Genomic DNA, 12650 nt, shown 5'->3' on the forward strand with positions numbered 1-12650 from the left:
TCTCAAGCCACTGGCCTTTCTTATTAAGTTCTACCGGATATCACTTGCTTTCTTAACTAAATCCAATTAAAATCCAAGCAGATCAACAAAGAAATCACAAGCCTTCAGCCTTTCAGATTTCTCATACCACTTATTCTTCGTGATCAAACATTCGCCCACGGGATTGCCCGTGATCAAGCTTTCACCTACAGAGATTAGTGGAACGTCATTAAAGCCTTACTCTTTAAGAGTATAACGTTTATCCATTTGAGATTCAAGCTTTCCCCAAGTCCTTGAGTGTTTTATCTTTTTTCACAAGGAGATCAAATAAGAGGATTATTTTGTACATAAAATATACAAAGAATTGTGCCCAACACTTGATATATAGAAAATTTTGAAATTTATCATCTGATTCGTTGTTCTATATTTTTTAATACAAAATTTGTGTGTACAACGGATAGAAAATCATGGTTATAAAATTTGAGAAAATTTAGATATTGTTTTCTTTCCCAAACTTAAAGTCAATTTCATGATTCTCTAAGCAAATGCGATTATATCATGTAGATGCATCTCGCTCTACTGTATTCCGATTGCCTTGCAATTTTAGCCTGTGAATTTATATGGGATAAGGAACATTGGTGTAAAATTTGAAAAATTTTTTACTTGGATTGCCTTGCTAAACATGAATTCGAAATTCAGGTGGTGTTTGATGCTATACGGTTGCTAACTCCTTAAACACCTTTTTGTTTCTTAGCCTAAGATTCTCCGATGGCAACGAAACTTTTAACCCTTGATTGTATACCGTATGAGGATAATTGGAATAAAATTTCGTAATATTTGGACATGATTTGGCTATTCATACATGAAGTCCAAGTTCTGCCATAATCTTGAAGCATGCGGCAACAACATCCTAATATGATTACGTTATGTGCTAACCCTAAAATTGTGAGGGATTAAGTTTTCCTATTGCAGTTGGTATTCTTAATTATTAAGAATCTTAATAACATGTTAACTAATATTTTAATAAAATCAACTTGGTAATTAAGATTGAAAATTTAAGAGAATTTGTTTTTCAAGATTTGCTTTTTTTTTTTTTTTTTTTATCACCAAATTATCTGAGATGTTCTGCTTAAAACATAAGTAATTGTTACTTGTGGTTTAAAAAATATGAACATAGGCAAATTTAGGCGCCTATAAGGTTTTAGAACTCTAAAATTGATGGCCATTGGATGTAGCACTTGCGGTCCAACCTAACTTCATTAGAAACCTTGTAGTCGCATAAGCTATGTTTCTAGTTTAATTAAAATTCGATCAAACCTTAAATTGACCTTATTTTAAGATAAAATATATATTTTTTACCGTTGGGCTTGTGCATTTACATTAATATTTGAAGAAATCCAATTGATTTAGATTTTAAAATAATAATAAAATTACGTTTATTCTTATTTTTACATTTTAGTATGTTTTATAATTTTTATAATTTGTTTTAGTTGATTACGAAATTAATTTTTTTCCCATTTTACACTAATAATTCACTTTTTATTTTACATCTCATGTGTTTATGTTAACATTTTAATTTTTTAACTTTTAAATTCTATTCTTTTACATTTATATTAGTCTTTTCTTTTTAACCATAAGTATATATATAAATATATATATATATATATATATATATTTATGTATTGAGTTTATACCTTTATGTTAACATTTGAAAAAGGTCTATTAATTTTTTTTGAAATAAAAAATTATTTATTTATTTACGTTAAGGTAGTTAGGATTTGAAAAAGGTCTATTAATTTAAGCTTTATATAGGCAATTTATTTATTTATGTTAAAATAATATTTTTTTACACTTACTCTTATTTTTTTATTATATTTATAATTTTCATAGATTTTTAATTAATTATAGTACTTTTACTTTTTTTTATTCTTGTTTATGATGTATATTGACACGTAACGTTTATGTTTATCCATTTTATCGACATAATTATTGTTGAAATTCGTTAATAAAATGAAGAAAAAATTATTTTAATATTTTGGTAAATGTTTTATATTATAAAATGGAATAGTCATAAGAACTTTGAAAAAAAAAATAGATTTTTCATAAAAAAAAAAAAAAACACATCAAAAAACATTTTTAATTGACTTATCTAAATAACCAAAAATTTTTATCTTTCAAAAAATATTTTTTTTGAAAACATATTTTCACAAAACAATTGAAATCTTATGTACCAACAAATTTCTAAATAAGTGAGAAAAAAATTTAATGTTGCCTAATGAAGAAACTATTAGTAATTTCATCCAAGACAAAGAATTTACATTAAAAGGAAATTCCGTGTAATTTGGTTGAATTTGAATTTTTATTTTGATTTGTAATTTATTTTTTTTATTTTATAAGTGGTTTATGAGAGATCGAATTGCAATTTATTCTTTTTTTTTTAAATCAACAACTAAAAGATTAAATTTGTGTGTCCAATAATTAATATTGCTGAGTTTATTATGAGGTTAAAAAAAATATAAATTTAGTGTAAAACTCGCCCCTTTTTTTTTTAAAAAATATTATAAATTGAGGAAAGAAAAATAATTTAATTTTAAGACATAAAAAGACCAAATAAAATAAGACCGAGCAAGGAAAAACGTGAATAAGAGAATTGTTTTTTGTAGAAAAAAAAAGGATAGTTTGCAGTTTGGTGTGACACATTAGTACAAAGCTGTCAACTACTAGAGCTAGGCAATAGTGTTATTATTTTATAACGTTCAGAATTAAAACCGCCCCCAACCTTTTGGGCTAATGGCTAAAGGCGTTAAGGGGATATTAAGAACTTAATTTTGAGTTAAATTTTATTTTTATTTGTATTAAAATTTTATTTTATTTTATTGATCTAATAAAAAAAAAATTAAAACCACGTGTTTTAAGAAGCTGACAAAATGCGTTACATGACATATAAGTGCACATTTGACACGTGAAATGTGACGCGGGGCAAGAAGAGAGTCTCTTTCCTGTCTTGCCTTCAAACAGATAAAGAATATAAAATGAACTTTGCTGCTGTTTTTCTCCCTCTTAAAAAAAACCAGAAGACATGGCCGCTACTTCATTCTCAATCTCACTCTCCCCATACCCTGCCCCCATTCGGAGCCAAAACCAATTTTCAAGACAGAGCACTGGTTTTCTTCATTTAAGTTTGAGACAAAGGAGCATTATTAGTAATAACACTATTGGCTCCAAAGCAAGGGAATTAGCTGCTGAGTTCTCACTCTTAAGCTCAAGCTCAAGGCGGTTGCATGTGCTATCTGCTACTACTGATAAAGCCAATGCACTGCCTCTTACTGACACTGTGTCTCCTGCCACCTCTTCCAGGTCTGTCTTTCTAATTCCTTGCTGTTTCATTGCCTTTTACTAGCTACTTATTTAAGTTTTCTGAGCATTTTTATTCTTACATGTGGCTTTCTTTTTCATTTCTTTTACAATGAGGATTTGGGGTTTGCTTGTTTCATTAATCGGAGATGTTTGTTATTATTAGGTTTATTGAGCTTGAGCTTGTCTTTTCCATGTGCAAATGCTAGATCTTATTCTTGTTTCAAGTGTAAATTAAGAGTTTGTTCTTGTCAAAATGCGACGCAGTGATTGTAATGGCTGCTTTAATTTTGTTTCCTCAGGGTGAAACGCCACACAATTTCAGTTTTTGTTGGAGATGAGAGTGGAATAATAAACAGGATTGCAGGGGTGTTTGCTAGGAGAGGTTACAACATTGAGTCCCTTGCTGTTGGTCTCGACAAGAACAAGGCTCTGTTTACCATAGTTGTATCTGGGACTGAAAGGGTTCTGCGACAAGTCGTAGAGCAACTTAACAAGCTTGTCAATGTCATCAAGGTCATAAAATTAAGATTTCTGTTACTTTTCTTGCATTTTTCACTTCTTACATCTTCTTCTTCTTCCTTGTTTGGGTGGTGTTGGATTTACTTTTTTTAAAAGGGATGCGACCGATATCTACTATTTTTCCATTTCTACTTTAATTTCCTTTTTATGTATCAGGTAGAAGATATCTCAATGGAACCACATGTAGAACGTGAATTAATGCTTATAAAACTCAAGGCTGAACCAACATCTCATGCTGAGGTAATGTGTTGTTATGAAGCAAATACTTACCCCTTGGGAGTGGCTAACTGTTGTTACTATTTGAATTAGCTCAAGTAATTTTTATGGCAATTGGCAAGTAGATGGAAACCATTCTCTATTTACTTTTTGTACATCTGGGCATGCTCTCTCTAATTTGTGCATTACCTTTTAGATCATGTGGCTTGTAGACATCTTCAGAGCAAAGATTGTGGATACTTCAGAACACCTTTTTACCATTGAGGTGACTTTTATATCTTATGATTAATTTTATCTGTATATGTATGATTTTGTAAATAGTATATTGAATTTGAGTGTCCTCTTGGTGCAAATCTTAGCTTTTTATATGGGTATGCCTACCAACTTTCTAGGAAAGACTTAGATGGAGTTTTTCAAGTGAAGTTTGTGAAATTTTTTTACTAAAAATGATTAAATAAAAATAAAAATAAAAAATCAAAATCAATAGATAGAAACATCTTGATACTATTGTTTAGATATATTCTACCTTATTATTTATCAACATTTTTGTTGAAAGTTTTTTAATAGATGATTTGCAAAGAATTTCATCTCAATCTTGCCCTAACTTTCCATCTTATGTTTGTAGGGGGGCTGGTTGGTTTGGGTTTTTTTAGTTATTTTCCATAAATTGAGATTTTAGGATTTGGGTTATTAGTATTTGATTTGCTCTCCTTATTCCCCTTTTCTTCCTCACTTTCCTCTATTACTCCCTTTAATTTTCTTCTAATTCTGTAATTCTTCCTCTTCTCATCTGAATCAGTTTATTATTATAGCTCAGTACTTCATTGGCATTGTGATTGTCATAGTAATTTTTGTCATTGGCATTGTGGATGGATCATCTAATGAAAAGCTGCTTAATGTGCTTTTGTTTGTGACTTCGTCAGCCTGACCAGAAAAATTGATCTATATATTTTTGTTTTTTTTCCTTATTTGTTTATCATCTTAATCCATGTGCATAACTCAGGTCACTGGAGACCCTGGAAAGATGGCAGCTGTTCAAAGAAATTTCAGCAAGTTTGGGATAAAAGAACTTGCAAGGACTGGGAAGGTATGAAATTTATATTTTAATTCATGAACAACTACACAAAGATAGGGAGAAATAAACAACCATGAAGTCATGTTAATCATTTTCTTAAAGTACAAAATAATTCGTGCATGGGATTAAACACAAATGATCAAGGTTTGCATTTTAGATACAATTGTCAAGCTGCAAAGTCTTTATAAAGAACCAAGCCTTGTATAAGCTGTTCGGAATGTCCATTGGAGTTGATGGTGCCGGCTATTTAAATTTGCATTCTGATGCTATCACTTCATTTTGTTCTTCCGTTTTTTTTTTTTTTTTTTGTAAGGAGTTGATACCATCCTTGGGGTGACCATATATCTGAAAATATTCTCATCTATTCATTGTTGATAGGGTGCATTTAGTGGGTTGAGCTTTTTTTCTTTTAAATCACAAAGTTCAACTGCAGGATTAGTTGCATTTTCTTATCAAGGAATTGATTTCTTTATTCCAAGAATGGAGAAAGCAATTGTTGGAAACTGAGAAAGGAGGAATTTAATTTAATAAGCAAGAATTTCTTAATCTGATTTTTTATCTTTTTGTTTTTAAATTCTTATGTTTTATTTACATCCATCATAGGTGACTAGTGTATAATATTAAGCACAGCAATCCCACTATGTGGGTTTTTCTTTCCCATAATAGATGATTTGTATCTTCTTCCTCTTTCATTTAATATGCTTGGCTTGTTCTAATGTTAAGAGTTGACTCTTTGTTTTCTTGTTTTGCATGGTGGGGTTGGTAGAAGGATTATGTCAGTAATGTTTCCTCTCTTTAGCATTTTTTATAGATGTAATTTGTAAATGTACTTAAATGAAGTTATGGTAAATGTTAATGAAACATGGCTTTATATTTAATCATTATGTGTCTTTCACCATGTTTATTTATCTGCCTTTATATATTTGTGTGTGTCTGCCTCTGTTTCAAATGTGCTTGCACGTTTTAGAGAGAGAGAGAAAAAAAAAGATTCACTTTGATTTTCTTTTCTCACGTATTACTCAAATTCATTCTTTTGTGAACTTGTTGTGACTTGATGTGAAAGTGTTGTTGAATTATACTAATATAGAAAGATGCACCTCTGAGGTCTCATCAAGCTATCATATCGTTATGTTTGCTGAGGTTTTAGCATGATGATCATGATTCATGATAGATTGCTCTGAGGCGTGAAAAGATGGGGGAGACTGCTCCTTTTTGGGGATTTTTTGCTGCCTCTTATCCAGATCTTGAAGGTAGATCAACTGATGTTGGTGTTATAAGGGATGCAAAACGATTACGTAATCGAGATGCCAATGCATACTCAAAGGTATGCACTTCTTACTTCTAGCAAGACGGCTTTGCATGTTATTCTCTCTCCATGCGTCTTTTAGGTTCTTCTACAAGAAGTCATTTTGTTCATTGCTAAATAATTTTATCTCCACTTATGGTAGAAATTCATATTTATATTCCAATTCCTAAGAGGATTACCTGTTCACACTAGCCTGAGGGTTTTCACTCTCCTTTCCTTGCCCTATTTTCCTATTCCCTCCCCCTTCCCCCCCCCCCCCCCCCCCCGGCAACTACATGCAAAAAGTGCTCTGGGTCTATAGATGTTTTTGCTATTTTTTCCTTGTTGTGTTGAATTGACTTGTGAAAGTTAAATGGCAAATAATTGTTGATGCCTAGAAAGAAGCATTATGGAAAGCAACCTACTAAATGACAAACCGAACTGAATGGGGGAGGAGGGTGTAATGATGAGCTGCGTTTGTCTGTGGGTCTGAAGGTTTAAACATGGATGTTTACCATTATCGAACTGACTTGGAGGTTGCTATGGATAGACTAAATACTTTCTATGAACTTGTTTTTATTTTTGATTTGAGGGTAAGCCTGGTGCTTAGGGTAATAGATAGGATAGGATATGATAGGACAAAAATCTATGTTGCTCTGACTCTTTGTTTTCCCTGAAGTACTGGTGTTCAAAATGTATCTGGACATGAGTATGCAGGTCAGACCCTCCAAATTTATGGAAAACTTAGAAAAAGTTGAGCATAGTTGCATCGGACACTTACCTGTATCCAACACTTAACCCTGAGTCCAGGTAACATAGATAAAAATTGTGCTATCCAAGTTTGGTGTTCACCTTAAGACGTGGATAGTGGTCATTCTCTTGATATAGGACACTCAATCAAATGGAAAAGGGGAGAATTATTTTAATCATGTAGGATAGGACTCTAAAGTCACATGATGACTTCTTTTTTTTTTTTTTTGGGATTCTGAAACCTAGCAGAGTATACCAAAAAATGGAATACAGCTTGGAGCTCGGTTATGAAAATGTTTTATTTCATATTGAATGAAATATATAAAGTTGAGAAAAGGGAAAACGACATTTACTAGATGTTTGGGTCATTGAATATTTTCCTATTGATGTATCCCAAGTCCCACCCAAGGATAAATTAAAAGTAGGCAAGCAGATTTGAATAGCTTGGTTCATATGTTTTACTGAATCTGCATTATCATTGTTCTATACTCTTGATTTATAATTTTTGTGTACTTTCACCATGGATCATGTGTTACAACATTGGGAAATCTCAAGTTTTCATTTATTTCATGAAGGGTGATGTATATCCTGTAGAACCTTTTGAAGACTTCTTGGTAAATCAAGTTCTTGATGCTCATTGGGGGGTTCTCTATGATGAAGATGTAAGAAACCTTTTTTTCATCTGATACTCTTTACATTATATAATCTATTTCAATAAGCAAGTTAGTTGTCCTTACTGATGTGGAGCTGTTTGCGAGTTTTTCCTTTATTTGCATAATATCATGTTTAGCTTTATCGTTGCTTCTTGGTTCTGAACCATGTATCTGATCATTCCATTGGTTGTCAATTAAGACATTCATTGATCATTTTAGTGTTATTTCAGTATCTAAGACTGTTGTATCTCAAGCTTATCCTCAGTTTTGGTATTTAAATGGGTAATTTTATTGGCCTTTCTTGCTAGTAAATTGTTTTCTTTAACAATGCTTGTAGCATTTCTTTTTGCACAAAGGAGGCCGTAGCTTGGCGATAGGGGAAAAGGTTGCAAGTGTTGAGATTTAAACCCCATACATACTAAATGCTACCTCTTAATGATAGCTACATGAACCAATTGAGCTAAGCTCTTGGTTAAATATTTGTAGCATGCACTTGCTTTTGTATTACAACTTTTGACTACACAAGTCTTGGATGGTGGAAGCAGCAGTTAACATCTGTATTTCAACTTGTTCTGTACCTTCCCTTTTCACGTTATTTTCTTATGTGCTTCATTCAACGTTTCAGTCAAGTGGGCTTCAGTCACACACTTTATCTATGGTCGTGAATGACACTCCTGGTGTTCTAAATGTAGTTACGGGGGTTATTTCCCGAAGAGGCTATAATATTCAGGTTAACTTTGTTTTGCTTTGTGCAGCATTTTTTATGCCATCTAATTTTGATGATTTGCTCATTTAAGACTTGCTTGTTCCAGAGTTTAGCTGTGGGGCCTGCTGAAAGAGAAGGGCTTTCTCGCATTACAACTGTTGTTCCTGGAACTGATGAGACAATAGGAAAATTAGTTCAGCAACTTCAGAAATTAGTAGATCTTTATGAGGTGAGAGGCATGTGATCTACATGTTATAAATATACTAAAATTCAGAGCATTCAGTTCAAGTTATCAAATATAACTAGAAGCATAACTTGAGGAAAAGAAAAAAGAAAAATGGAAAATCAACTAGCCCTTGAACAACTCTCATTTTGTGGAATTAAATCTTTTAACATCTTTGAGTATACTGTTGACAGTATGGACTGGCGGTATGAAAACCACTAGTCTTGTTAGTCCAGGATTGGTGCTTCTATTTTATATTACTAGTGTCCCTCCTCACCCCACGCCGGAGATTAAACATTTTTTTGTAATAAATAAATAAATTAAAATTTTATTTTAATATAAAGTATATTTACCTAGTTGATTTGATGATTGGTTTTGATTATTTTTAACAAAACTATAATAATGAATGAATAATATATTTATATTTTCTCAGTTATTTTAATTATTTGAAATCAAAATTTGTTTAATAAAAATTTTTATTTAATTGTTTAATTATTCAAAAAACTATTGTGTTCTATTTCTTAAATGATAGTTTTTATTATTTAATTTGTTCAATTATTTTTAATCTTACTCTTTTTATAAATTAATTATTTGATAAATTTAATTTATATGCAAAATTAAGAAATAAATAAATAAGTGGGTTAGCAAATATTTAAATTGTTATTATTTAGCTCAAATTTATGATTTTTTTTTGTGTGAATTGTTTTTTTTTTTTATTATCGTTGTTGGCTAAAAATGAGACTGTTGAATTGTATGTAATTGCTTATTTTTTTAAAAAAATTTTAGGATATTTTATTTTTTATATTTTAAATTATTTTCTTTGATTAAGGGTAAAATGATTATTATATAATATGGAGTAAAATAGTCATTGCTTTATATTGGACATCTGTGAACAAATTTTTTATTATTGGCATTTTAAGTTATTTTTTTATTAAAGGTAAAGTGGTTATTATATAATATGAAAGCGGTAAAAGAGTTGGTGCCAAATATTGGACACTTGTTAACAACTAAACCCCTTAGAGGACAGTTTTCATATAGAGGTATAGATTACCAAAAAATGCTGTTGGTTAGATGGTTCATATTATACTTATGTACATATTCTACATTGTGATACTGCATTTCCATTATTCCAACTTTATAATCTGAATCAGAAAATGACTTGTACCAAAAATGTGCTTCAGGTGAAGATTATGACGCACTTACCATTTGCAGAACGAGAGTTGATGTTGATAAAAGTTGCCGTGAACACTGCTGCTCGAAGGGATGTCCTTGATATTGCTAGCATATTTCGAGCTAAAGCTGTTGATGTGTCTGATCACACAATTACTCTTGAGGTCAAATCTTGTTCTATCTTATTTCACCTTCACAAATTCCATATATTGCAGCCTTCTCCTGCTACATCCTCTGCCTTTTAAGAAAAATCTTCACAATCTATATTTTAATGATCATTCTCCCAATTCAATATTCTGGTTTGCAAATCCTTATCATTGTTATGAGAAACTGATAAGCCTCATGCGAGAATGGTGTGGGCTCATAACTCTAGATACCTAAGATGTTCATATGGGAGGCTAATATTGATTCTGAGAGTTCTTTCAGGGTTTTCAACTTACTATATGAGGTGATTATCTCTGAGTTTCTAGATAGGTTCAACTTATTGGACTTCATTGCCATTGTTCCTGGCTATGTACACTAGAGCGACCCTTGTTCAACTTTTTTTTTTTAATAATTTCTTAGCCTTTTAATTAAATGATTCTGGAAGGAATGACAACATAGGAATATGTGACAAAGTCTGGATCAGTGTGAGCAAGCGCAACCTTTGTTAGATGTACAAACTATGCTTCTGAAATTGATCAACTTTGATTTCATTGGTCTGTTTTTTGGATAAATGAGTTCGGGATTTGCCATTATTTGCCTCCCCTTTTAGTTTCTATTATCATCTAATTGCATAAGGTATTCCTGCTCTCTCCAGCTCACAGGTGATTTAAACAAGATGGTTGCTCTCCAGAGACTATTAGAGCCCTATGGAATTTGTGAGGTTTGTGCCTTAAGCTTCTTAACAAGTTTTGTAAGTAGACTATCAATTATCTACAGTTAGAGATGAAGTTTAGACAACCTTGGTGTGAACTTAATTTCAGTCAGTATTCCTTTTGTTTTGGCCATGGGAATTTCAGTAGTCTTGATTGACATGATACATCTCACCAGTTTCTGAATATATATATATATATATATATATGTATATAGATATATTTATTTATTTATTTATCCCTTTGTTGTTCCATTCGGACTAGCTCTTTCTTTAACCATGCTTTGTCCATAATTCGTTTTCCTTATCCCGGGGAATTCTTAATAGGGATGGTTAAAGAGCACTCTGTTCCTAGGAAATTTATTTGTTGGCTTTGTTGCAGTTTTATGCGTCATTTCGTTATTATTTATTCAGGAGCTTTTCTTTTGCTTTAATTTGTTGAAGGTGGCTCGGACGGGAAGAGTGGCGCTGGTGCGGGAGTCGGGTGTGGATTCAACGTATCTCCGTGGATATTCTCTTCCATTCTAATTTTCTATTTCTTAAAAAGCTTCTGGCCATGGCAAAGTCAAGTATGTTTTATTTCTTTTTATATTTCTTGATGTCATCACTTTGCCATTGAGATTGTTGCAAGATTTTCTGTTTCTTCATTCCTGCATTAGGTTGCTTGATGTAATCAACGTGCATTTTCACATCCAATAGCTACATAGGTTTGTCGAATTGAAACTTAATAGTTCGTTTCATAGTACTTAGTACTTACATTTGGAAATTAATATATATATATATATATATATTTTTTTTGGCTTTTGTTTCATGATGTCAACAGTGCTGAGGTATAAAATATAATTTTTTAATATTTACATAATTTGGTTTTTTTAATTAAAAGAAAAAGCTTTTGGTTAAAATATTAAAAAGGCTCTTAAATTATTTTATTTTTTTAAATAAATTTTTATACTTTTATTGTATAAAAATAAACTTTTAATTTTTGATTTATATCCAAATAAACTTTTATTTCAAACAAAATATTGATTTATTGATTTATGTTGAGAACTTATTTAAGTACAAATTAAAATTTAAGAGTTTATTTAAATACAAATTAAAAATTAAAAGTTTTGTTTAAATACAATAAAAGAAAAATAATTTATATAAATAAAAAATTCAGAATTTTTTTTTATTATTTTAATCAAATCCTATTGCCAGGCCACTGGGACGCTTTTATTAAGTAATTAATTAATCTAGTTTAATTATTGGGTTTAGGGTTATTGGGCGTTCTATTGTTGCTGTTGCCTTGAAATTTATCTAGTTTAGAACGTAAAAGATAATGTTATAGTGTGTGAAGTCTGCTGTAATTGTCATTGTATATATTTCTGCAAATTGATTGTGGTTGGTCATCAGCTTTGGTCCTGAGTTCCGAGCTTGTCAAGTAATTATAAGGATGCCCCGGTTAAGAGTTAGTCGTAAGTATGATTTAACTATGAGATGTGGTGACCAGCATCTCTCCCCGGCGTTGTCTGAAGCTGAGGTTTCAAACTAAGTCGGAAATTGTGAGCTGAATAGAATGACGAACAAAGCATACCTTCCCAAACAATGTCAACATACCAAAATAAGCAAAACGAAACCGAAAAAGTAAGAATATATTGAAAAAAAAAACATAAAACAGAGGATCCAAAAACCAATCATGAACAAAGAACATTTGGACTAACCCGGCCGATGGATGTCTCAACTCAGCATGCTTTCGTTCTTGATGCCAATGCAAGTGATTTGAGAGATGGAATGAAACTTTAGAGTATCTACGAGCCATAGGTACAAACCACGAACTAAGTTATTGTTGTAAGGTATTGACGCAAATATATAAATTGGTATTAAA

The 12650-nt window shown here is 31.3% G+C and overlaps 1 protein-coding gene across 1 annotated transcript; it reads left to right on the top strand.

The window, feature by feature from the left end:
• Positions 1-3024: 3024 nt before the first annotated feature.
• On the top strand, positions 3025-11514 carry LOC111278013 (acetolactate synthase small subunit 2, chloroplastic-like). The gene is made up of 12 exons (XM_089763615.1): positions 3025-3336; positions 3636-3849; positions 4012-4095; positions 4268-4336; positions 5075-5158; positions 6318-6470; positions 7757-7843; positions 8460-8564; positions 8647-8769; positions 9945-10097; positions 10733-10798; positions 11231-11514. The coding sequence occupies exons 1-12, from the start codon at positions 3059-3061 to the stop codon at positions 11312-11314; spliced, it is 1500 nt and encodes a 499-aa protein (XP_089619741.1). The 5' UTR covers positions 3025-3058; the 3' UTR covers positions 11315-11514.
• The last annotated feature ends 1136 nt before the right edge of the window (positions 11515-12650 follow it).

The sequence above is a fragment of the Durio zibethinus genome, chromosome 7 (assembly GCF_047325235.1).
Source record: "Durio zibethinus cultivar Kanyao isolate XHJ-2024 chromosome 7, ASM4732523v1, whole genome shotgun sequence".
In the NCBI taxonomy this organism is placed as follows: domain Eukaryota; kingdom Viridiplantae; phylum Streptophyta; class Magnoliopsida; order Malvales; family Malvaceae; genus Durio; species Durio zibethinus.

Coding starts and splice junctions, on each gene's coding strand:
- LOC111278013 (XM_089763615.1), top strand. CDS start 3,059: ATGGCCGCTACTTCATTCTCAATCTCACTCTCCCCATACCCTGCCCCC. Junction 3,337..3,635: donor TCTCCTGCCACCTCTTCCAG/GTCTGTCTTTCT, acceptor TTGTTTCCTCAG/GGTGAAACGCCACACAATTT. Junction 10,098..10,732: donor ATCACACAATTACTCTTGAG/GTCAAATCTTGT, acceptor TGCTCTCTCCAG/CTCACAGGTGATTTAAACAA.